The sequence below is a fragment of the Oncorhynchus mykiss genome, chromosome 27 (assembly GCF_057628025.1).
Source record: "Oncorhynchus mykiss isolate SJ-2025 chromosome 27, ASM5762802v1, whole genome shotgun sequence".
NCBI lineage: Eukaryota > Metazoa > Chordata > Actinopteri > Salmoniformes > Salmonidae > Oncorhynchus > Oncorhynchus mykiss.
The window spans coordinates 1,789,774-1,816,182 of NC_143048.1; the positions used below are offsets into that span (position 1 = coordinate 1,789,774).

Below are 26,409 nucleotides of genomic sequence, written 5' to 3' on the forward strand. Positions count from 1 at the left end.
TTCCCCGCTTTGATGCACCTGTACTGACCTCGTCTTCTGGATGATAGCAGGGTGTACAGGCAGTGGCTCGGGGGGTTGTTGTCCTTGATGATCTTTTTGGCCTTCCTGTGACATCGGGTGGTGTAGGTGTCCTGGACGGCAGGTAGTTTGCACCCGGTGATGCGTTGTGTAGACCTCACTACCCTCTGGAGAGCCTTCCGGTTATGGGCGGAGCAGCTGCCGTACCAGGCGGTGATACGGCCCGACAGGATGCTCTCGATTGTGCATCTGTAAAAGTTTGTGAGTGCTTTTGGTGACAAGCCAAATTTCTTCAGCCTCCTGAGGTTGAAGAGGCGCTGCTGCGCCTTCTTCACCACGCTGTCTGTGTGGGTGGACCCTGGTTTGTCTGTGATGTTTACTCCGAGGAACTTAAAACTCTCCACCACTGTCCCATCAATGTAGATAGGGGGCTGCTCCCTCTGCTGTTTCCTGAAGTCCATGATCATCTCCTTTGTTTTGTTGACATTGAGTGTGAGGTTATCTTCCTGACACCACACTCCGAGGGCCCTCACCACCTCCCTGTAGGCCGTCTCGTCGTTGTTGGTAATCAAGCCTACCACTGTAGTGTCGTCTGCAAACTTGATGATTGTGTTGGAGGCGTGCATGGCCACGCAGTCGTGGGTGAACAGGGAGAACAAGAGAGGGCTGAGAACGCACCCTTGTGGAGACCCATTGTTGAGGATCAGCGGGGTGGAGATGTTGTTACCTACCCTCACCACCTGGGGGAGGCCCGTCAGGAAGTCCATGACCCAGTTGCACAGGGCGGGGTCGAGACCCAGGGTCTCAAGCTTAATGACGAGTTTGGAGGGTACTATGGTGTTAAATGCTGAGCTGTAATCGATGAACAGCATTCTTACATAGGTATTCCTCTTGTCCAGATGGGTTAGGGCAGTGTGCAGTGTGATGGCGATTGCGTTGTCTGTGGACCTATTGTGGCGGTAAGCTAATTGGAGTGGCTCTAGGGTGTCAGGTAGGGTGGAGGTGATATGGTCCTTGACTAGTCTCTCTAAGCACTGCTACAGGGCAGTAGTCATTTAGCTCAGTTACCTTAGCTTTATTGGGAACAGGAACAATGGTGGCCCTCTTGAAGCATGTGGGAACAGCAGACTGGGATAAGGATTGATTGAATATGTCTGTAAACACACCCGCCAGCTGGTCTGCGATGCTCTGAGGACGCGCCCGGGATGCCGTCTGGGCCTGCAGCCTTGCGATGGTTAACATGTTTAAATGTTTTACTCTCGTTGGCTACAGTGAAGAAGAGCCCACAGGTTTTGGTAGCAGGCCATGTCAGTGGCACTGTATTGTCCTCAAAGCGAGCAAAAAATATATTTAGTCTGCCTGGGAGCAAGATATCCTGATTCGCGATGGGGCTGGTTTTTATTTTGTAGTCCGATTGACTGTAGACCCTACCACATACCTCTCGTGTCCGAGCCGTTGAATTGCAACTCCATTTTGTCTCTGTACTGACGCTTAGCTTGTTTGAGTGCCTTGTGGAGGGAATAGCTACACTGTTTGTATTCGGTCATGTTTCCGGTCACCTTGCCCTGATTAAAAGCAGTGGTTCGTGTCCATGGTTTCTGGTTGGGGAATGTTTTAATAGACACTGTGGGCACAACATCACCAATGCACTTGTTAATGCGCACACCGAATCAGCGTATTCGTCAATGTTGTTGTTCACCCCAATGCAGAACATATCCCAGTCCATGTGATCGAAGCAATCTTGAAGCATGAAATCTGATTGGTCGGACAAGCGTTGAACAGACCTGAGCGCGGGTGCTTCCTGTTTTAGTTTCTGTCTATAGGCAGGGAGCAATAAAATGGAGTCGTGGTCAGCTTTTCCAAAGGGAGGGCGGGGGAGGGCCTTTTATGCGTAGCGGAAGTTAGAATAACAGTGGTCTAGGGTTTTGCCAGCCCTGGTAGCACAATCGATATGCTGATAGAATTTGGGGAGCCTTGTTTTCAGATTAGCCTTGTTAAAATCCCTGGCTACAATAAATGCGCCTCAGGATACGTGGTTTCCAGTTTACATAGTCCAATGAAGTTCTTTCAGGGCCGTCGATGTGTCTGCTTGGGGGGGAATAAACATGACTGTGAGTATGAATTCTCTTGGTAGAATTCCAATTCTCTTGGTTCTCTTGGTAGATAATGTGGTCGGCATTTGATTGTGAGGAATTCTAAGTCAGATGAACAAAAGGTCTTGAGTTCCTGTATGTTGTTATGATCACACCACGTCTCATTAATCAAGGCATACACCCCCGCCCTTCTTCTTACCGAAGAGATGCTTGTTTCTGTCGGCGCGATGCATGAAGAAACCAGGTGGCTGTACCGACTCAGATAGCGTGTCTCGAGTGAAACAAAGAATGTTACAGTCTCGGATGTCTCTCTGGAATGCCACCCTTGCTCGGATTTCGTCTACCTTGTTGTCAAGAGACTGGCGAGTAATATGCTCAGGAGCGGTGCACGATGTACCGTCTACGGAGCCTAACCAGAAGTCCGCTCCGTCTGCCCCTTCTACGGCACCGTTGTTTTGGGTCGCCGGCTGGGATCCGATCCATTGTCCTGGGTGGTAGGCCAAACAGAGGATCTGTTTCGGGAAAGTCGTATTCCTGGTCGTAATGTTGGTGAGTTGACGTTGCTCTGATATCCAATAGTTCCTCCCGACTGTATGTAATAAAACCTAAGATTACCTGGGGTAACAATGTAAGTACACAAATAACACATAAAAAAACAAAATACTGCATAGTTTCCTAGGAACGCGAAGCGAGGCGGCCATCTCTGTCAGCACCAGAAGTAGCTCCGGCGCCGCCCCAAACAGCAAGCAATGCAGGTTTAGAAGCCATTATGGCGGGCTTGAAGTGTGGGTAAGTATTTCCGTGTGAAGCAGTGCCAGAAATGGTCGGCTAGAACCTGGCTGCGTCTCCATCTTTCGTGACTAAGCAGTTCAAACTCAGTTCAGACTGGTTTCAGACTGGGTAGACCACCTGTGGTAGTGACTAGTCTGGCCGCCCCATGAGAAGAGTTAGGAGTGATTGGATCCGGATCTGCGATGTCTGACGACACATATCCCAAGGGCCTGGAGTTTAAGATCCCTTCTATATCAATTAGGACAGTCCTCAGCACCTCTTCAGAGATTGTCTGCGCACCAAAGGTAGTTTGCAGGGCAGTCTTGATGGATCTGATCTCCCTCTTCCAGCATCCTCCAAAGTGTGGTGCACTTTGTGGGTTGAAGGCGAAGTGAATCTTCTGACTGGCTAACTGCTCCTGAAGCTGTGGGTGGAGAGTCATGAAGGTCCCTTGTAGCTCTCTCCCCTCCCATGAGATATGGTCCTTGATCAGACAGGATCTCAAAGGGTTTTCCTCTTCAAGCGATGAAGCGTCTCAATGCCATTAGCAACTAATCGGAATCCATGTTTGTCAGTAGATCCACATGTACAGCCCGGGTGGTCATGCACTTAAAGATGATACCCAATCTCTTTTCATTACTTCCAAAGCAGTCCACGCCTGTATAATAAAATGTGGGCTTGTGGAGCTGCAGTCGGGCTGTAGGCAGGTCAGTCATCCTAGGCACATCTGGCTGACCACTTCCTGCATTCGGTCCAGCCAAGCTGAAAACGATGAATGGCTGCCCTCCCTCTCAGAAAACCAGAACATTCGACTTAACTCCTCAAACACCCTCTCTGGGCCCGGGTGCCTCAGCTGCTCATCATATTTATTGATCAGCAACCTGTTGAGCGGATTACCTGGGTCCAGAACCACTGGGTGAAGATTGTCAGGGCCCAGCTGGTCATACCTCCAAAGCCGACCTCCAACACGAATCAGTCTGGTGTTGTTATCATACTCCGGGGCCAGCGTCACCAGATCAATCAATCAATCAAATGTATTTATAAAGCCCTTCTTACATCAGCTGATGTCACAAAGCGCTGTACAGGAACACAGTCTAAACCCCCAAACAGCAAGCAATACTAGAAGCACGGTGGCTCGGAAAAAGTCTCTAGAAAGGACAGAACCTAGGAAGAAACCTAGAGAGGAACCAGGCTATGAGACGTGGCCAGTCCTCTTTTGGCTGTGCCGGATGGAGATTATAACAGAACATGGCCAAGATGTTCAAATGTTCATAGATGACCAGCAGGGTCAAATAATAATAATCACAGTGGTTGTCGAGGGTGCAATAGGTCAGCACCTCAGGAGTAAATGTCAGTTGGCTTTTCATAGCCGATCATTCAGAGTATCTCTACTGCTCCTACTGTCTCTAGAGAGTTGAAAACAGCAGGTCTGGGACAGGTAGCATGTCCGGTGAACAGGTCAGGGTTCCATAGCCGCAGGCAGAACAGTTGAAACTGGAGCAGCAGCATGGCCAGGTGGACTGGGGACAGCGGCTCTTCGATACTGCACGGTACTGGCTTTCCAAGCTAGTCGGAAGACTTCCAGTTCGGTGTGGCGCCATTTCCGTTCCAATTTTCTGGAAGCTTGCTTCAGAGCTCGGGTATTTTGTTTTATACCAGGGAGCTAGTTTCTTATGACAAATGTTTTTAGGGGTGCGACTGCAACTAGGATATTGGGTAAGGTTAAATTGAGTTCCTCAGTTAGGTGGTGAACTGATTTTTGTACTCTGATGTCCTTGGGTAGGCGGAGGGAGTCTTGGAGGGGCATCTAGGAATCTTTGGGTTGGCCGAGAATTTATAGCAAGACTTTTGATAATCCTTAGTTGGGGTCTGATAAGATTATTTGATGCGATTGTAAACGTAATAAAATGGTGGTCCGATAGTCCAGGATTATGAGGAAAAACATTAACATCCACAACATTTATTCCACGGAACAAAACTAAGTCCAGAGAATGACTGTGGTAGTGAGTAGGTCCGGAGACATGTTGGACAAAACCCACTGAGCGACGAGGGCTTTGAAAGCCTTTTGGAGTGGGTCTGTAAACTTTTTCATGTGAAAATATTAAAGTCACCAAAAATGATCTAATATTATCTGCCATGACTACAAGGTTGTCACGCCCTGACCATAGTTTGCTTTGTATGTTTATATGTTTTGTTTGGTCAGGGTGTGATCTGAGTGGGCATTCTATGTTGGATGTCTAGTTTGTCTGTTTCTGTGTTTGGCCTGATATGGTTCTCAATCAGAGGCAGGTGTTAGTCGTTGTCTCTGATTGGGAACCATATTTAGGTAGCCTGTTTTGTCATTGTGCGTGGTGGGTGATAGTCTATGTTAGTTGCTTCTGTCAGCACAGTTCTTATTATAGCATCACGGTCGTTTATTGTTTTGTATTCAGTGTTCAGTGCATTCTTTAATTAAAGTATCATCATGAACATATACCACGCTGCATTTTGGTCCGCTTCTTACGACGATCATGACAAAGGTCCGATAGGAATTCAGGGAACTCCGTGAGGAATGCTCTATATGGCCCAGGAGGCCTGTAAACAGTAGCTATACAAAGTGATTGAGTAGGCTACATAGATGCGGGGGATATGGTCACTAGTGTAACCAGGAGGTGAGGCCTCATTTAACACAGTAAATTCATCAGGCCTTGTTTCAGTCAGGCCAATCACATCAAGATTATGATCAGTGATTAGTTAATTGACTATAACTGCCTTGGAAGTGAGGGATCTAACATTAAGTAGCCCTATTTTGAGATGTGAGGTATCACAATCTCTTTCAATAATGGCAGGAATGGATGAGGTCTTCATTCCAGTGATATTGCTAAGGCGAACACCGCCATGTTTAGTTTTGCCCAACCTAGGTCGAGGCACAGACACGATCTCAATGGGGATAGCTGAGCTCACTACACTGACTGTGCTAGTGGCAGACTCCACTAAGCTGGCAGACTGGCTAACAGTCTGCTGCCTGGCCTGCATCCTATCTCATTGTGAAGCTAGGGAAGTTAGAGCCCTGTCTATGTTGGTAGATAGGATGAGAGCACCCCTCCAGCTAGGATGGAGTCCGTCACTCCTCAAAAGGCCAGGCTTGGTCCTGTTTGTGGGTGAGTCCTAGAAAGAGGGCCAATTCTCTACAAATTATATATTTTGGGAGGGCAGAAAACAGTTTTTGACCAGCGATTGAGTTGTGAGACTTTGCTGTAGAGCTCATCACTCCCCCTAACTGGGAGGGGGCCAGAGACAATTACTCAATGCCGACACATCTTTCTAGCTGATTTACAGGCTGAAGCTATGTTGCGCTTGGTGACCTCTGACTGTTTCATCCTAGCATCGATGGTGCCGACGTGGATAACAATATTCCTATACTCTCTACACTAGCCAGCACCATCTTCAGATTAGCCTTAACGTCGGTAGCCCTGCCCCCTGGTAAACAGTGTATGATCGCTGGATGTTTCGTTTTAAGTCTAATACTGCGGGTAATGGAGTCGCCAATGACAAGGGTTTTCAATTTGTCAGAGCTAATGATGGGAGGCTTCGGAGTCTCAGACCCCTTAATGGGAGGAGTAGAGACCAGAGAAGGCTTGGCCTCTGACTCTGACTCGCTGCTTAATGGGGCGAACCGGTTGAATGTTTCTGTCAGCTGAATGAGCGACACCGGTTGAGCATTCCTACAGCATTTCCTTCCAGAAGCCATGAGAAAGTTATCCAGCTGCGGGGACTGTGCGAGGGGATTTATACTACTATCTGTACTTACTGGTAGCACAGATGCTGTTTCATCCTGTCCTACACTTAAATTACACTTGCTTAACGATTGCGTCTGAAGCTGGGCTTGCAGCACAGCTATAAGGCGAATGTTGTCCTGTACATTATGAGTACAGCGACTGCAATTATAAGGCATCATGTTAATGTTACTACTTAGCTTCGGTCGGTGGAGGTCCTGACGAACCACATCCTGATAAAACGTCCGGGGGGGGGGGGGGGGGAGTTGAATGAAAAAAGACGATTGAGGGGAAAAACTAAAAATATAAACGTAATTAAAATGTAAAAACCGTAAAGTTGGCAGGTAGCAAAGTAAGGAGCAGATGGCTGCTCGGAGGGATTGTCTTGCCTGACTCCAGTAGGGAGAGGTCATCTGGGAAGCTCTGACTGAGCATGTCTGAGTACTTCCAAGTTCTGCTTGCTTTAAATTTTTGTCTGAAGGTCTGTCTGCACGACTGGCCGCCCCATGTAGTAAGTGCACTGTGGATTACATCAGCTCATGGAAAGTATTGAACTGGGCAACATCGGGGAGAGACGACTTTGTGTCCACTGACAGGAGTCCACAGAAGGTAGGCTTCCGCAGATCCTCTGCTTCGTCAGGAGGTACTTGGTATGGCCTTCTCAGGCAAGATGACTGGGCCTGGCACAGGAATGGAGGACCTGGACTCCAACGGTTGTGTTCTGAAAGCTGAGACGGCATCTTGCCGCATGTGATATTGTCAGCTGGATTTTTGGGCCTGTGGTCTGTGAGCTCTGGTATTTCTGCAACTCTTGTGCCTACAAATACTTTGTACCTGCAGGAGTCTGACTGGAGCCAGGTTAAGGCTGTTGTAGAATTCGACCAGTACGTGACCTCGTGGATTCCCAGGGTGAGTTATTTTCGGATGATCACTGCCAGCTGGGCACCGGTGAGTGCAGCGCAGAGCTCAAGTCTTGGCATCGACTGTCATTTCGAGTCCACTCTTCATCTTGATGCATGGAATGCCACTTAGATCCGTCCATTGGTGTCTTCAGTACGGAGGTACGCAACGGCACCATATGCACGTTCTGAGGCATCACTGAAGACGTGAACACTTGTTGTGCTGGTTGGAAGATCCATGTCGGGCTGACGTAACACCTTGTCAGTGTGTCCTGAGACAGCTGTGGAAGTTTGTTCTCCCAAATAAGCCACACTTGGAGAAGATCTTCAGGTAGGTCAGGGTAATCCCACCCACTTTTCTTATTCCAGAGCCTCGGGACCACAACCTTGGCCCGTGTGGTGTATGGGACGATGAAGCCGAGTGGATCCTACTGGCTGGCAAGGATCCGATTTATATGGTGGGTACAACTTTCTCCATGTGACCTTGCTTGTAGCCAATAGTGTCGGACAGACATTGCCATTGTAATCCAAGGGTGTGCTCTTGGGTTTCCACGCCATCCTGGGTGAACCACAGCTCACTGCTCTCAGCCCTGGACTCTTGAGGTAGGTGTTCGATGGCTGCTGGAGATTGTTGGCCCACTGGCGTAGATCGAATCCTCCCTCAGCAAGATGGTGCTTATGCTTGTCCACCAGTTTATTGGCTGCACCCGCAGAGCGGAGGCTTTGTAGACAGTTGTCTACATAGAAAGAGCGTTCTACAGAAAAGCGCAAATCTTCTTCAGGCTCACTGTGGTCGAACATATGCTTCTGGAAGGAAGCAGAGGCTACATGGCATCCCAAAGGGAAGAACCTGCCACTCATAGACATCAGGGCAATCATCATGGTTTAGGTCTCGCCACACAAACCGGAGAAGAGGCTGGTCTTCGGGTAGCAGGCGGACTTGATGTAAAATCCCCTTTGTCACTGCTGATTTCCAGTGTTCCCTGGAAACGGAGAAGGACTCCAAACAGAGTGGCTCCCAAGTTGGGTCCGGGAAAGAGTTGTTCGTTCTAGCTCTTGCCCCTGTAGTTGAAGGAACAGTTGAAGACAACTCTGTTTTTCCCATTGTGATGGACCAAATGATGTGGAATGGACCAACCCTGGTACTCTTCGACTGCTACCGGGGATACCTTCTTAACGTGGCCGGACTCCACCAATTTGTGAACCTCTGCGTTGTATACTGCTGCTTTCTCTGGATCCTTGGACAGCTTCTCTGTCCCTCGCAGATGAGCCAGTACTTCTTCCACAAAAGGGGAGTGGCATACCTTTTTGAACCACATCCACTTCAACCCTGACTGTCTTCTCCAGTAGATGCATGGCTTCTACATCTTGTCTGGACTGTGTGATGAGCTTGTCACTCCTGTACGGTAGCGTATCCAACTGCCAGAGATTCTCTACGTGGCTTAAGAGGTCTGCAGATGGAGAGAAAGGGGATGTTTGAAGGCACTGTTGTGGAGTAATAAAATGATTGGTGTGACCTTATTCCAATAGAAAAACCAAAAGAAAGTTGGGGTCTTGGAAAGGAGATGAGCTTGCCATTTCTACAATTACCTTCAACCTGTACCAATTCACATTTCCAATTTCCAACCCTGACATAGACTACCCTAACGGGCCATGCGTCTCAACCAATATTCAATATAGGCTAAAGATCCCAAGCAAGGCTACAGCAACTTCCAGAGAGGGTCAGGCTCTCGGTCTTTACGGTGGCCACTCTGGTTTGGGTGTGCACGGCAGAATTTTTGCTGTAACAAGTGGTCACATTATTGTTTTGGGTTCCAAGAGCAGGTCGGTGGAGTTTTCTGAACATCAAGGCAGACCGGTGACTTTCTTTTTTTAACGTTCTAAAGTTGTCAAGCCTCCAATGGGCCTCTGCAGTGCACACATGTAGCCTACAGATCTTCATTATTTGCCAGAGAGAAGACAGGGATAACACAATTTGCCTACCTCTAGGCTGCTGTAGCCTACATATTTATTTGGTTTGTCATTCTCTTGTTTTTCCATGGAACCTTTGTTGTAATTAAATATAATTTTATTTAGAATTGATCAGAATAAATTTCCCTTGTAATCTCAAATTGAAAAAAGTGAGGTATCACTGCTCCCTTGCACTCCCCCAGCACTACACACCTGATTACTTGAGAAGCTAAGGCAGCTGCACTGCGCTATAAAAAAATAGGTTTAAAACATTTGGGGTGGGATCATTCCCCCAGCTATGCTGTTAGGGAAGATAAGCAACGCAGATACGATCCTACTCTCAATCTCACAGGCATAAACATGACCACGGTAATCTCTTGGCCTTAAAGGGGCAGGTGAAAATATGTCTAATCTGTGACATTTTGGTTAAATGACTCCGGTCACAAAATTAAATGAAACAATATACCACATCACTTCTTACTAGTAATATATTTATTGTTTTAGAAACATTACAGAGCATGCTCATCTGTTTTTTGTGTGTAATTTCAGCAAAAATTATATTTTGGCAGGTAAATCTGATTGGCTGGCAGATTTTTTTTTTTTATGTTCCAAAAAGAGAAACTTTGGCCCTGGCCGTTAGCAAGTTGTGGCGCTCAAAAAGGTCATGGCGACCATTCTTCAGTGACTGAAGAGGGAGGGTGAAGCAGAGACGGTGAAGGCTGGGGAACACACACACACACGTTCTTTATTGTATATTGTTGTGTTATGTTTCATGGGGCAGCTGGTGCTGGACTGTAAATGTCTAACTAATGTTTATTCAGTAACCAATTTGAAATACCATTGTTCTCTCTTAGATATATTGTATACATGGGGTTAACATGTTAAATTAATACAGTACATTATTATTAATAATGTCTGTTTTCATTAAGATGCTTTTTTTTTTAAACTAACAAATTAAGTGTATGCAATAGAGACTTTATCTGTCTCAGAAATACACCACTTACTTTAAAAGCACTGCGAATGACCTAGACCCATGTTGGCATATCAAAACATTTTTTTAAAGTATTTTAATTTTGGGATGGTTCAGTTTTGGAATGTTAAAATTACACTTCGGGACAGTACCGGGAGGGTGAGTGGAAAAAGTCGAGAGCCCTGGCCACAGAGGTCAACTAGCTAGCTAGGCAGCTGTTTAGCTTTCTAGCACATTCATTCATTTGTTTGTAAACAATTAACATGCTAGTTAGCTACCACATGTTCTTGTCAAACTTTCAACAGCGTAGCTAGCAACAACAAGATACGCTGAATAACAGTCTAAAAACCACTTGAGGGCAAATAAATCAGATTTGACCATTCAGACACAAGTCACATGGCCAGGAATCAGATTTGTATCGGACTTCAAACCACCTTCAAAGGTGTCTGATTCCATGTTCTTTTTGGCTGTTCAGACTGCAGGAAAAAAAACAGATTCAAATCAGATATACAAATAAATAGGATTTGAGTCACTTCAAACTGCCAATGTGAACAAGGCTTTAGAGATCGGATTGCATTGTTGCCTCAGCTTCAGGCTTAGCTCAAGTTGCTCTCTACACTGCACAACTACATCATAGCCAGTATTACTCAACAGCAATGTTATATTTTCCATTCTCATTTTATTCTGAAGTAGTGTTTTAAAATATCAAACCATTTAATTTCTTAACATGTGTGTGATAATCATGTCAGAGTAGTTGGTATTGAAGAAAAGTTGGAGGAACATCAATGCAGACCAAGGGAGTATCTGTGAATGCAGGTCTTATAATCATTATCTTCAATTGCAAGAGGATAAATGCCAAAGTGCATAGAAAAGTAACTGTTGCATTGATTTAGCTGGAAGTTTAGGCGCAGGACAAACACTGAAGAGATTTAGAAGACGTGGGCGACACAGCATCTGAAAGAGAGACAGATGTTTTAATAGTAGTACTTTACATTGGCAGCCACTAAATCAATATTCAACACATTACAGCATTTTGAAAAGTACACAACGTAACTCTCAAACAGAGCCTATGCATCACATTAATCAAGGTAACAATAAACATACACAAATCCTTTAGCACATCCAAAAGGTCCAAATGGTAGTTCTGCTGACAGACAGACAGCACGGCAGACCCCGCTGTAGTTTGAGCATCCCCATGGAATTGGAAATGCAGCTGCTTCATTTACATCACCTGTCATTTAAAAAACAGGATGTTTTATTTGCCTTTGTATCATTTTAAGTATCTTCATTTGATTAAATTACCTTTCACACGTTCATGAAATACAGGTACAGTATTATAAATAGTTTCTTAGATGTTTATAGCAATTCCGCATTTATCACCAGAGAAAATGCTTCTGCTGAGCAGTAATTTTACAGTATTGTAACAGTTTAAAGACTTGCAAATTATGGTCTGTAGTAAAACTAAATAGCAAAATATCACTCAAACAGCTAGATGAGTCAATAATAATGTTAGTAATTCTGACCTTGTCTGTTTCACAAGAGGGTAGTTTAAGACTTACATGCGATGGCCAAGAAAGCGAGGAGCACCAAGAGCATCGTGCAGTGATATTTCATGATGATTTGCTGATGTTGACTGTTCTTTAGAAGAGTTGCAATGTGACAGTTTCTCTCAGGATTTGTCTATTCTTTGCAATCAGTCCCAGTTAACCTAATAAGACTAGTAGTCATGAGTCAGAGCTTGTGCTTCAAATAAGGAGGGGGAAAAACTGACCTGGAACATGGGGACCAGTGGGAAGTACACATTGGAATTGAATCAAATCATGTGTAATTACATTAGCCTACTCTTAGATCAGCCCTTCTTGCTCTTGTCTGAATAATGTTAGAGCTACTAGTGAAAGAAAAAATGTATTCTGCCCGATGTAAGACTTATGCCTCCCCACTTAATTTAAACACTCAAGGAACCAATCAGGGATGCATGACAATCATCTACATTTTCTCCCTCATTCCATTCCTTTCATCTGCACTGATTTAAAAATATTGGATAGGTGAAAGCAATGTGGTGTGGGCCCCTATCCTACCTGGCATATGCTTTTACCAGTCCTGTTTTTTCAGGTCAATGTAGAAGGAGGGAAATTGACAAGAAGGTACAGTAGATACCACCTCTACCCCCAACACTCAGTCCTGGTTCAGGTACTGATGAAATCAATGTATCATTGTCTCCATATCCTGGATCTAACAGGACAGATGGGTGAAAGCAAGGGGTTGCATTAACTTTCACAAATCCACTATAAGCCTACCAGATTTTACCTTAGGGAAAGGAGCAAGGAAGTATGCATTTTCAAAGTATTCAGAGGGGGCCACATACATATTTTGTCTCTGATGTTGTTCGAACACTAAAACGCTAGAGGGCGGTAACGTAACACTGTGCCTCATATCAGAAAGCCTTGCGGTTACAACCCCGTCCAGTCGGTGGCGATAACGCACCACTCAGCTGGTTGAACCACTATTAAAGAATAAATAACGAATCTAATATGGCTGCGCCCATGGCATGGATGTCAAGTATGCACACTTGATTATGTCGCCATTGTTCAGTCATTTCAAACAGACTGCAAAGGATGTACATTTAACAATAGTCGACCAGCGACGTTCAACGTCTCTGCCCCCATCTACAAGTTCTCGACACTGGATAATCTGCATCATGGAACCAGGCATTATCAGACACAGTCAAAGGATGCAACGTTCGTTGTGAGTGGCGAGCTGCATGGTCAATGTTACTGTACGTTATGTCCTTCACAATAGAAACTTGGCAATGTCTGTCTTCTGAAAACCTCGAATGAGGAGTTTACACTCAATTATCATCGAAAATGTACCCTTCAAAAGCAGCAGTTGAAGTGATCCAGTTGGGTCGTATTTCCTATGGGCGTGCATTACAGGTACAGCAACTCTATGTTAGGAGACATCTGGATTCTAAAGACAAATTGCACAATGCTCTGCTACTATGTGAACACCCACCAGTCTACACCATAGGAATCAGACAGGCACTATACCCATTCGAAGAAGAGCAAAGACTCAAACTCCTTGGTGCTGAATTCTTTCGTAGCAACCGTGGCGGACTCATAACTTTCCATGGTCCAGGGCAGTTGGTGTGCTACCCAATACTCAACTTGGGCTGCTTCAAGAAAAGCGTGCGATGGTACGTGTGTGAGCTGGAGGGGACTGTCATCAACCTTTGCAGAAAGTATGGGATAAAAGCATCCACCTCCCCAAACACTGGGGTCTGGGTTGGATCCAACAAGATATGTGCCATAGGTAGGTTAACCTTCTAAATTAAAGATTACCCAATTTTTGCAATGTTTACAACAACAAAGCTACAATATGTCATTATTGATATTATAGTAAAAATGTTTCCTCTTTCAGGAATCCATTGTGGGAGATACATAACATCTCATGGCTTGGCACTGAACTGCAACACAGATATGGGCTGGTTTGAAAACATTGTGCCTTGTGGGATTGTAGGGAAAGGTGTCACATCCCTTAGTCAAGAACTGGGAAGAGATGTCTCTATTGAAGAATCCATCCCACTACTGCTGGAAACTTTCCGTGATCAGTTTGACTGCACACTGCATAATGGAGAATATTCAAATAATGAATAAACACTGCTTGGTAAATTTAACATGTATATTTTCACAATCATAAAATGTTGTTTTCTCTGTATCACCTGTCAGCTAAGAAACTATGTTTCCCAGATTGTGCTATGAGGGCGTACGTCTGCTGTTCATGTTATGGTGGGGTAAATGTGGCTCCCGAGTGGCGCAGCGGTCTAAGGCACTGCGTCTCCGTGCTAAAGGCTTCACTACCGGCCGTGATTGGGAGCCCTATAGGGCTGCGCTCAGTTAGCCCAGCGTCGTCCGGGTTTGGCCGGTGTAGGCGTCATTGTAAATACGAATTTGTTAACTGACTTGCCTAGTTTAGTAAAGGTTAAAAATATATATATAATAATAATAATAATGTAGCCGCGCGACTGAAGGCTGCTAGTTGGTCGTCACTAGTTACCACAGTCACACTGATGGCTAAACCCCGACTATTTCTAAAATGTAATAGATTTTAAAACGAACCTTAATCACACTGCTAACCTCATGCCTAATCTTAATTTAAGACCAAAAAGCTCATTTTAATTTCACAAATTTTTACGATATAGCCAATGTTGAATTTGTGGCTGTGGTAACCGAACCCCAGTCTACTAAACAAGGGCTAAGTAAGGTAGCGAACTAACTAGTTTAACATTAATAAAGACAACTTGAGTGCCAAGATAGGACAAGTGGGGCCATTATGTTGCTACGCTAGGTAACTAATTATAACTACCTAGTTTACTGTTTTTCCAAGGGTGATTACCACAGCCAGATGACCACTGCAGATAAGATGGCATGGGGTCATCAACAACACCATCACTCTAGCGAGTCAAGCTAGGTAGCGTCCTAACGGTTGGTTAGATAATACATTTCTATCTTGGCTGATGATTATATTTTAGATATGTAGCTAGCTCTATCTGTTTCGGTAGCCAAAGCAAACAGACGTCAAGACCGATACTAGGGACGTTCTGCCCTGCCTGGCCTATTGCTAGCCTGCTAGTTTTGTAAACTAACGTTGGTTAACGTTATCTACGTAGCTAGCTAGCTTGGTGTTTTGCTGCACAATATCCTGCTATGGAGAACTGGACCTAAATTGCCATGCAACTGGGGACGTGCGACTTGCCTTGGAGGCTATTTACCAGTGGATAAGGTCAGTGAGTCACCGGTCAGTGTCATTATCATAGCTAACACTTTTTATGGAAAGTGCACTGATTTGAGTTGTCCGGTGCAAAATCCTTATGTTCTTTTGCTCGGAGATCTTCTGAAATCCCTGCAGTGTGTGTTTCTTGCATATTCGTGGCAGGTAGCCTAGCGGTTAAGAGCGTTAGAGCAGTAACCTTAAGGTTGCTGGTTCGAATCCCAAGCTGACTTGTTAAGAACATCTGCCAAACCCATGTTGCTCTGCATAAATTACTAAAATGTAAAAAAAGTTTTTAAAAAGTAAATGAGGGCAGGATCTGTTTGCTAACATTCCACTCCTTGTCATTATGCCAAACAGTTTGGCATATGATAAGGGGTGGAATATTAGCACAAACAAGTCTGGTACCCAGGCTACAATTGTACCTATTTTTCTTATTAATAACAAAAAAGTACAGAGCCTGGCTCATGCAGCCTCTACTCCACCCCAAACACTTGCACTGCTGCCCTAGTTGAGAAAGGGTGTAAAAGCAATGGATCTGTCTGACCCCTTAACTTGACTCGGACTGTCAGATGCAGCATGGAACTGTGAGAGCCCAGATCTACAGCACCAGTCAAAAGTTTGGTTACTACATGATTCCATGTGTGTTATTTGATAGTTTTGATGTCTTCACTATTATTCTACAATATAGAAAATAGTAAAATAAAGAAAAAAAAAATGGAAGGAGGAGGTGTTTCCAAACTTATGACTGGTACTGTGTCTAGATTTAATAGAATATTTTGTATCAACAAATGCTTATTTATCAAACAAGATTATATTTTTATTCAGTCCAGTGTAGCTCAACCATAATGCTGAAGCAGTGGGTATTGTATATTTAACTTGCTTGCTGATTGAGTCAGCCTTAAATTAAGTTGTGTGTAACTGTGTTGACATGACGTTAACAATGTCATTAAGAGAGTGCTGAATGTGTAGCTAATTTGTGATGTTTTTTCCCCATTCAGAATCGATGGACCAGAGCTCAGATAGAGGCCCTATTGCAGGATAGGCAAGTGGAGGAGCTGAGGCTTAGGCTGTGCTGCAGGATGGCATTTGGGACGGCAGGGCTGAGGGCAGCCATGGGCGTAGGCTTTGCCTTCATTAAGGTTATGACAATCATCCAGTCCACACAGGTTAATAATAGTTTCCTTCTCTGAGCAAGTTATGTTAAAGGTATAGACTCACTCAGCTATATGACATTGTGTACAGCGGAGCGACTTCCTGGTTACAGATCAACAACAACAAAATTGGAAGAGCTGAGGTCCTCGGTGACAGTAAATCATCAACCTTGGGTTTATACAGTGCATTCGGAAAGTTTTCAGACCCCTTTACTTTTTCAACATTTTGTTAGTTTACAGCCTTATTCTAACATTGATTAAATTGCCTTTGTCCCCTAAATCTACACAATACCCTGTAATGAAAAGGAAAAAAATGAAATTTTAGCAAAAGTATAAAAATGAAATATCACATTTTTAATAAGTGTTCAGACCCTGTACTCAGTACTTTGTTGAAGCGCCTTTGGCAATGATTACAGCCTCAAATCTTCTTGGGTATGACGCTACAAGCTTGGCACACCTGTATTTGGGGAGTTTCTCTCATTCTCTGCAGATCCTCCCAAGCTCTGTCTGGTTGGATGGGGAGCGTCGGTGCACAGCTATTTTCACGTCTCTCCAGAGATGTTAAAGTCTAGGCTCTAGTTGGCCACCCAATGACATTCAGAGACTTGTCCCGAAGCCACTCCTGCGTTGTCTTGGCTGTGTGCTTAGGGTCGTTGTCTGATGGGTGTTGCAACTCAAAATTAACAAGGTGTTCCTAATGTTTGGTATACTCAGTGTGTATATGTTTTGAGTGTACAAAACATTAGGAACACCGTGTTAATATTGAGTTGCATCCCCTTTTGCCCTCAGAACAGCCTTAATTTCTTGGGGCATGGACTCTACAAGGTGTTGAAAGCGTTCCACGTGGATGTTGGCCCATGTTGACGCCAATGCTTCCTACAGTTGTCAAGTTGGCTGGATGTCCTTTTGGTGGTGGATCATTCTTGATACCTACGAGAGACTTGAGTGTGAAAAACCCAGCAGTGTTGCAGTTCTTGACACAAATCGGTGTGCCAGGCACCTACTACCATACCCCGTTTAAAGGTGCTTACAGTTGAAGTATGAAATTTACATACACCTTAGCCAAATACATTTAAACTCACTTTCACATTTTCTGACATTTAATCCTAGTGAAAATTCCCTGTCTTAGGTCAGTTAGGATCACCACTTTATTTTAAGAATGTGAATGTCAGAATAGAGAGATTTTTCAGGTTTTATTTCTTTCATCACATTCCCAGTGGGTCAGAAGTTTACATGCACTCAATTAGTATTTGGTAGCATTGCCTTTAAATTGTTTAACTTGGGACAAATGTTTCGGGTAGCCTTCCACAAGCTTCCCACAATAAGGTGGGTGAATTTTGGCCCATTCCTCCTGACAGAGCTGGTGTAACTGAGTCAGGTTTGTAAGCCCTCCTTGCTCGCACATGCTTTTTCAGTTCTGCCCACAAATATTCTATAGGATTGAGGTCAGGGCTTTGTGATGGCCACTCCAATTCCTTGACTTTGTTGTCCTTAAGCCATTTTGCCACAACTTTGGAAGTATGCTTGGGGTCATTGTCCATTTGGAAGACCCATTTGCGACCAAGCTTTAACTTCTTGAGATGTTGCTTCAATATATCCACATAATATTCCTGCCTCATGATGCCATCTATTTTGTGTAGTGCATCAGTCCTTCCTGCAGCAGGGCACCCCCACAACATGATGCTGCTACCCCCGTACTTCACTGTTGGAATGGTGTTCTCCAGCTTGCAAGCCTCCCCTTTTTTCCCCTTTATTAGGGCCTAACAGTTCTATTTTTGTTTCATCAGACCAGCGGACATTTCTCCAAAAAGTACGATCTTTGTCCCCATGTGCAGTTGCAAACCGTAGTCTGGCTTTTTATGGCGGTTTTGGAGCAGCGGCTTCTTCCTTGTTGAGTGGCCTTTCAGGTTATGTCGATGTAGGGCTTGTTTTACTGTAGATATAAATCATTTTGTACCTGTTTCCTCCAGCATATTCACAAGGTTCTTTGCTGTTGTTCTGGGATTGATTTGCACTTTTCACACCAAAGTACGTTCATCTCTAGGAGACAGAACGTGTCTCTTTCCTGAGCAGTATGACAGCTGCGTGGTCCCACGGTGTTTATACTTGTGTACTATTGTTTGTACAGATGAACGTGGTACCTTCAGGTGTTTGCAAATTGCGCCCAAGGATGAACCAGACTTGTGGAGGTCTACAATTTGTTTTCTGGGGTCTTGGCTGATTTCTTTTGATTTTCCCATGATGTCAAGCAAAGAGGCACTGAGTTTGAAGGTAGGCCTTGAAATACATCCACAGGTACACCTCCAATTGACTCAAATGATGTCAATTAGCCTACCAGAAGCTTCTAAAGCCATGACATAATTTTCTGGAATTTTCCAAGCTGTTTAAAGGCACACTAAGTTGACTGAATGTAAACTTCTGACCCACTGGAATTGTGATACAGTGAAATAATCTGTCTGTAAACAATTGTTGGAAAAATTACTTGTGTCATGCACAAAGTAGATGTCCTAACCAACTTGCCAAAACTATAATTTGTTAACAAGAAGTTTGTGGAGTGGTTGAAAAACAAGTTTTAATGACTCCAACCTAAGTGTATGTAAACATCTGACTTCAACTGTAAATAGGTCTTGCCCATTCACCCTCTTAATGGCACACATGCACAATCATTGTCTCATGGCTTAACAATTCTTCTTTAACCTGTCTCCTCCCCTTCATCTACACTGACTGAAGTGGATTTAACAGGTGACATCAATAACGGATCATACAGGCTAGACCACTTTACAATGCAATACATTTCTGGTAGCTTCCAGCTTTGTAGGCTAACTTCCCTTGCTAGTTTACAGCTGAAGCTAACATCGATTCACTAGTACTGTGTTTGTGATTATATGCCGTAACGCAAAATAGGCTGATTGCCACTAAAAACATTTAATTCACTTAATGGGTCTCGTCACGTCGCTCCATCAGCCAATCTATTGCCTGAGCGAACTGAATGTCTGTATGACACGCGAGCGAAGGAAGCCATTGGTTGCTACAGTGAACGGTACTTTACCTTTTTCTTCTTTCTCCTCCGCAGATCATACCACAACTTGCGAACACGTATAACTGGCGACATATTAGAAAGTCTGATTCATATAAATTAATTTAAAAAAAAAATTGGCTGTAAATATCAGTGGGCCTTTTAAGTTATCTAATAAATAACTCCTCACGTATTGCTGATAGTGGCTTTGGCTTACTCTGTGATAAAGTGTATAGAGGTCACATTCCTGCCTGAAGTTGTGTGATGGCAAAATAGTTGTGAATACAAATGGGCTGAGTGAGGATTAGATTCTTGGCCTACTTTTAACTACACACATTTCGAGAGCCAAAATAAAAACAGAACATTTATTTTTTTAGGACGTGTATAGGTTGTTTCCCAGTTGACAAGCAGGGAACCAAATGCTAGAGATTTAGAATACAAGAAATTTGAGTTTGGAGCGGCAGGTAGCCTAGAGGTTAGAGAGGTAGGAACAATATAATAGGCTAACATGTTTCAATGCCCATTTGCATTATGAAGGAAATGGAACAATAGTACAGCCGCTTTACAAAATTATGACTGCTCTAGAATGAGTGGCCTAAAGTAACTCTAACTCTGGCTTTTTTCACACACATTAGATCAGTGACCACAATGCTAGTACAGTACTCAACAACCCCCCCCCCCCCCTTTAAATTCTATGTCCTGTTTGAATGGAAACCCCCCCCTCACAATTTTTTTTTATCTGGATTGAAAATGTGTAAATTCTCTGAAAAATATTATTCCCGACCATTCCCTGTGAAGGGTATACTACAATGTGACGCTAGATCTACTCTGGATTTTCCGTTAGCTTCAAATTCCAACGTCCACTTGCTCGTCCACCTGCCGCTAACTCTTGCAGGCTTGTAACTGCATGCATGTGGCTAGTGGAACACCAAACTTTTCATTGGAACAATGCTGAAACATCAATCCATGGGCGAGTCAGTGCCACATTTTTCAGTTGTGCCAAAATCAGTTATCTTGCAAATTCAGCAGGCTATGCTGTGAAATAGGCATGTTGAAGTGCCGTCTTTATTTTATTACTTATCATAATGCCATCTTTGGTGTGCTTATCAATGCATGAGTACTTTTTCCCCACTGTCGATACAATCATTTGATTAAGGAACACATATTTTATTGTGCCTGACGTTTCAAATGCATTCTGTTGTACATAAATGTGTAATGTGATAGGTATTTTAACATGTTTTTTTTTTTAACACACAACATTTGATTGATTAAATATTGAAGGCGATGATGCAATCTTTGGGAGAGGGATGGAGTTGGCCATCAGTTAGCCTGCACGGGAGCAGGTTCGTTGCCATAGAAATTGACCTGGCTAAAAGGTTAAAAAAAAAAAAAAAGCCACTTTTGTGGTACCGTTTATACCGAGTCGAACTCAGTTGACCAAAGTTACCTCGCTAACGCCTCAAGCCACGTACTGTACATAGTATAGGGCTCTGGTCTGTATCTGTTTCTTGGGGGTGGCGGTTAAAGTAAAAAAGAAAAATTAATTTACAGACTTTCCCGGTTGACTGCAGCTGGGATGCTTTGTAAAGATATTCCTGTGTTTCTCTTCTCCACATATGTCCCCACAGAGTTTTTTTTAATGGCCAGATTGTGTCGTCAAATCTCTGGACGTACTTGTATGGCTATACAGCTGGTAAAGTCATAGTCTTTAGAGCTTTCAGATTAGGCTTAGAATTACACGAATTCAGTTCAAGTCCTTACTGTTTTGTGATTTGTCCTAGCCATATGCTGTGAAGAGGCTGTGTGTTGCAGCGGATGAGATGGTCACTGCCTCTCACAACCCTAAAGAGGACAGCGGATGCAAGGTATCAGACTTCTGCTTTTCATTTTACCAGGGTCACTTGAATCAAGGCATGGAGCATACAGAATCTAGATTTATTGTTGTACTAAAAGCTTTTAACACTGCATTTTGTAGGAGACAGTATGCTATTTAGAGAATGTTTTGGTGAGGAAATGTTACTATGGAAGCATAAAATCTCTGAAGCATAAAATCTTTTTTTCTACAAATTGGTGTGCATCTCCCGTGAATATAAAGTGGCCTCCATGATTGTTGTTTGGATATTTTGGTGTTGCAGGAGCTCTCCCTTCACCTTGCTAAGAGAGAGAGTGCCAAGATTGTCATGGCAACTGATCCTGATGCAGATCGTTTGGGTTTTGCAGAGCAATCTGACAGGTGGTATACCTGATACAAATGTAGCCTACTTGCTTAGAATATAATTATACAACTGCTATTACTGAAATGCGCAGATACATTTTTAAAATTGTATTTTTTATTTATTGATCATTCGAAACGTACAATATACTTGCAGTGAAGCCGCTCAACAACTAAATCATCCAACAGATTCCAATTCAGAGCGACACACAGAAGCATCCAGGGTCAATGCCCTGCTCAATGGCACGTTGACCGATCTACCATCAGGCCAAAAAACATGAACCCAAACCCTCCAAGATCCCCCCCACAGTTCCCCAATAGCTGTCCTTCAACCATTCGAGACCCCTCACACAGTCCCCCTCAAGAATAAAAAATACAATGAATTCCATTCCCCACCCCCAAGAACCCCCTAATGCACCAACAACCAAGAGAATGAACTAAAGAGAAAAAAAGAAAGAGAAGAAAACAGCAAACAATGCAAGAAAATAATCAAACAAAATAATACATTTAAAACAAAGGACATCAAGGACAACTAAAATCATAACAGCAATCCAACAATATCTTTGTGTGCATGTCTGGCACTATTACATGTGTGTGTGTACATGCATGTGTTTATTTGAATGAGAGTGTGTGTGTATATGCATGTGTACAAACACCTGCACGGCATCAGCCTCAGGCAAACCGGCATTAGTTGTAAAAACACTGCCACTTAGTGTTATTCAAATGTTATTTTTATTATGTTTTATTTGTACTTTTATCTTTGACCATCATTCTAACTCCACTCACACTTGTCTCTATTTTCTCTATTTCTAGGGTCAATTTTAGATCAATGATATGCATTTTCAGCCATTCCTTAACCTGAGACCAGAAACAGGCTACCTGAGGGCAATACCAAAATAAATGGTCTATTGATTCTGTATCCTCACAACAAAATCTGCAGAGCTTCGATGATTTTATGCCCCAAATATTCAACATTGTTGGTGGCAAGAATTCTATATTTTAGCTGAAAAGCACGAAGTCTTGAATCTTGCGTTTTATACATCAACTCAAACACCCTGTACCATGGAATCGGTACATCCAAAATCTCTTCAACTATTTTGCAATCTGTATGGCACAGTTGTCAACATTCTGGTCCTCAAATGAAACTGGTATACTTTCCTGTTTATGCTAATTTTATTCCTCCTCCAGTTTTGATCCTTTAAAATAGGGCAGACAGTTCAGTTCCCTACCTCCTCCCGCTGTCACCTGCCTCCTCCATTTTTGGGGTAATGCTGTAATCAATTGGTTGTACTTTTGGATTGAGCAGACCTTCCCATACAATTCTGATAACTCCATGAAGGACATAATTCTACCATTCCAATTTACAATATAATTTAAGAACAAAATACCCTTTTCAAACATATTTTCCATAAATACAGGTATTTTATCAAACAGCACATTTGAGTTCAGCCAAAATATTTGTTCTATCTTTTCAGGGGGATGAAATTGAAGCCAGCTCTGCAATGCTTGTTTGAAAAAGAGATACTTTGAAAAAAGTCTAATTTTCAATTAATCTGCACAAAGGCAAAAAGGTCATTTTTAGACAAATGGATGAGCTTTTCTTAGTAATCTACTTGAGAACCATTAAGGGTTCAAATAAAACTTTTCAATGAGTGAACCTTTTAGAGAGAGGTTTAGTGCTTTTATATTTAATCATCTCAACCCACCCAATTCATATTCATTATATAGATAGGCACGTTTTATTTTGTCTGGTTTAGCGTCCCAGATAAAGTGAAATTTTTTTGCTCATATGATTTGAAAAACCCGCTATAAATACCATTCCTGGCTTCTTATGTTTCATGATGTTCTATTATTTCTAGTAGTTGTATATTATCTCCAATGTATCATCCATGTAAAAAAAAAAAAAGTGATCAGGATGAACAATACCTGGTAAAAACCCTTTTAATTCTAAGTGCTATGCATTTCGCTAGTATTTTTGCATCACAACATTGAAGTGTAAGGGGCCTCCAGTTTTTTTAGATAGACTGGGTATTTATATTTGCCGTCTTGTTTTAATAATAGAGAAATCAGACCTTCCTGCTCAGTACCCGACAGACTACCATTTCTATAGGAGTAGTTATACTAAAAGCTCCATTGTTAGATTGTTTTATCAAAAAATACTTGATATACCTCTACCGGTATGCCATCAAGCCCTGGGGTTTTTCCAGACTGAAAGGATTTAATGGCCTCAAAGTTCTTCCTCTGTAGTTTGGCCTGTAATTTGGCCTTTCCATTTTTTATATTATTTGGAAAGAATTCCTTACCATATTCTTCATTCAGTGGGAGAGGATGAGACAGAAAAGAGAACAACAAATAATTAGCTTCCTCTTTTAAAATAACATTCGGAGAATCATTGATGACTCCGTCTTCAGTAACGAGTTTCTACAAATAATTGTTAGCGTTCCTGTTTTTAAGATTCAGGAAGAAATGTGTGCATTTCTCCATATTCCATCCAGTTTGCTTTATTTTTTGTAATAGATTACATTAGATCATTCTTGAATAAGTTCCTCTAGTTATTTTTGTCTTTCCTCTACCTTATTTTGTATCTCTGTAGTATTGTTTATATTGCTATCTACCTGTACTATTAGTTCATGGATTTCCCTTGTCAGTCTTGTCTCTTTTGCCAGAAATGGCTTTTTAATTATTGATGAATATTGAATTGAATGAACCCTGAATGTACATTTAAAGGTATCCCAAACAATAAGGGGATTTGCTGAACCTATATTTTACTGGAAAAATTCAGTTATAAATGATTTTGTCACATTTTAAACTAAGTTGTTCTCCAGTAAACGTTGATAAAATGTCCATTATCCCTGTCCACGTGGAAAATATGAGTTGTGAATATGCCAATTAGATGATGCTCCGATCACATTCTGTCTCCTAACTTTTTAAACCTTTGATGAAAGAGACAAAGTAGTCAAGACGACTAGCTTGATTAAGTCTCCATGTATATCTCACCAAGTCAGGGTTTTTTAGTCTCCAAATATCCACTATTTCTAATGTGTCCATAATATTTGTGATTTCCTTAAGGGCACGGTGATGATAGTTTGTAGAGTGATTACCTTTCCGAGGTATGAGGTACTTAACACTGTGTTATAGTCTCCTACCATAATGATTAGATCATTTGTTGCCTGTAAGTTCAATAAATTGGTATAAATATTTTTGAAGAAGTATGGATCATATAGATTAATGAGCCAAATCTTTTTCATCCACTTTCATATTCAAAAGGATCCACCTTCTTTGTGAATCATTCCTGACTATTTGCACATTCAGATCGACATTTTTGTTAATTAATATCATCACACCCTTTGTCCATGACAAATTATTTCACCACCCCATTCCCTTTTCCACGCAACTTAATCTAAGGATGTAGAGTGAGTTTCCTGTAAAGTGTTATATTAATTTTATTTTATGTAAAGACTGATCTTTTTTTTATAATCTGCTGTACTTATTTCACCCGTTATTATAGCTAGATACTATTCTCAGTCTAAATTGACCATAAGAGCTTGTAAATTTACTGCCATCAGAGATATGACGGTCAAAACTAGAGCTTTCAAATGTCTGATATTTAGATTTCAAAAAATAGGTTCTAGCAATATTTGCTTTATTCCCTGGCCTGTTTGCCTGTGAGCCAATGCCACAGATGTTAGAAAATTGAGACAAGATATGTGTGTAGTAAATCTGAGTAGGTTGATGTGTATGATTTTGGATGTGATATAGTGAGTGTGTACGATGTCTGTATAAGAGTAGGACTATAATGTGTGATGTCCAAATAAATAATAACTGCACATTTGCATGGTTGAGTGTCTGTGTGTAGTATTGCCTTAATATTCATGATGATAATTGTAATCCATATCGTATCACCATCATAGTTGCATCATACTTACTTTTAACATAATTGAAAAACACATCCCAGCATTTCCATAGCAATTGACTTTTCACATGATCATGAAAGAGACCTTGCATTATTCTAGAGACAGCTTCACTACAGTACAATATGTTTTATTCCCTGAAGCCCCTATTCTGATATTGTCCCCTTGCTTGTTGTAAACATATATAAACTTGTAGACAAATACATGAAGATAGCCAAACAATAAACACATTAAATTATAAAACAGCACTATTGGGTTAGAGCCTGTAAGTAAGCATTTCACGGTAAGGTCTTCCAATACCAGTTGTATTTGGCGCACGTGACAAACAAACGTTGATTAGATTTGAACAGTTCGACAATAGAGAGAGAAGAAAGCGAGATCAGGTGTATGTATAAGTCAGTATGTGTAAGCAAGCATGTAATTAAGTACGTGTGTTCATATCCACTTCATAATGTTCAGATATTTTTACAGTTCCCATACCTTATTTTTTTTCGTAACCCGAAGTCCCTGTAGAATTCAGTACAGCCATGGTGTTATGGAGCTGTCTCGGAATAGCTGTCCATCTATAAGAGTTTGTCCACAATGATAAAGGCATGCTTACCCTTCGTTGTCTTTGTACCGGATATTGCCTCTTACGACGTTCATTTATCTCCCTTTGAAATTGGTAATTGAGACCGAATTTGGTCCCTTTAAGCTCCCTTCCCCTGCTTTTGATCAGCTCCTTTTGTTGGTAGTGTTCAAATTTTGCGATGATTGGTCGGGGACCCTTGGTCTTGTCGCTCCAAGTCTGTGTACTCGGTGGAAAGCCACCTTGTTTACAGTCTCTATAGGAAGTTAAGGCGGATTGCATGAATGCTCTGATCGTGCCCTCTGGATTATTGGATGCGTCCCCA

General features: G+C 42.5%; 2 protein-coding genes across 5 annotated transcripts; one reads left to right on the forward strand and one right to left on the reverse strand.

The window, feature by feature from the left end:
• Positions 1 to 11,118: 11,118 nt before the first annotated feature.
• On the reverse strand, positions 11,119 to 12,112 carry defb4 (defensin beta 4). The gene is given in 3 exon segments (NM_001195169.1): positions 11,119 to 11,410; positions 11,561 to 11,687; positions 12,016 to 12,112. Coding segments are annotated over 3 exon segments (207 nt in total). The 5' UTR covers positions 12,071 to 12,112; the 3' UTR covers positions 11,119 to 11,385.
• A 412-nt stretch (positions 12,113 to 12,524) lies between these two features.
• Positions 12,525 to 25,434, forward strand: LOC110507300 (lipoyl(octanoyl) transferase 2). 4 transcript variants are annotated; one of them, XR_002471103.3, is made up of 6 exons: positions 12,525 to 13,765; positions 13,874 to 14,119; positions 16,225 to 16,392; positions 21,175 to 21,258; positions 21,529 to 21,626; positions 21,795 to 23,175. XR_002471103.3 is itself a non-coding variant. In XM_090224151.1 (2 exons), the coding sequence occupies exons 1-2, from the start codon at positions 13,321 to 13,323 to the stop codon at positions 14,107 to 14,109; spliced, it is 681 nt and encodes a 226-aa protein (XP_090080277.1). In that variant the 5' UTR covers positions 12,525 to 13,320; the 3' UTR covers positions 14,110 to 14,124. The 4 variants fall into 4 exon arrangements, 1 of the variants encoding a protein (XP_090080277.1); XR_002471102.3 differs by having other exon boundaries at positions 21,529 to 23,175; XR_016492576.1 differs by lacking the exons at positions 12,525 to 13,765; positions 13,874 to 14,119 and adding an exon at positions 14,280 to 15,235 and having other exon boundaries at positions 21,795 to 25,434.
• Positions 25,435 to 26,409: the final 975 nt, after the last annotated feature.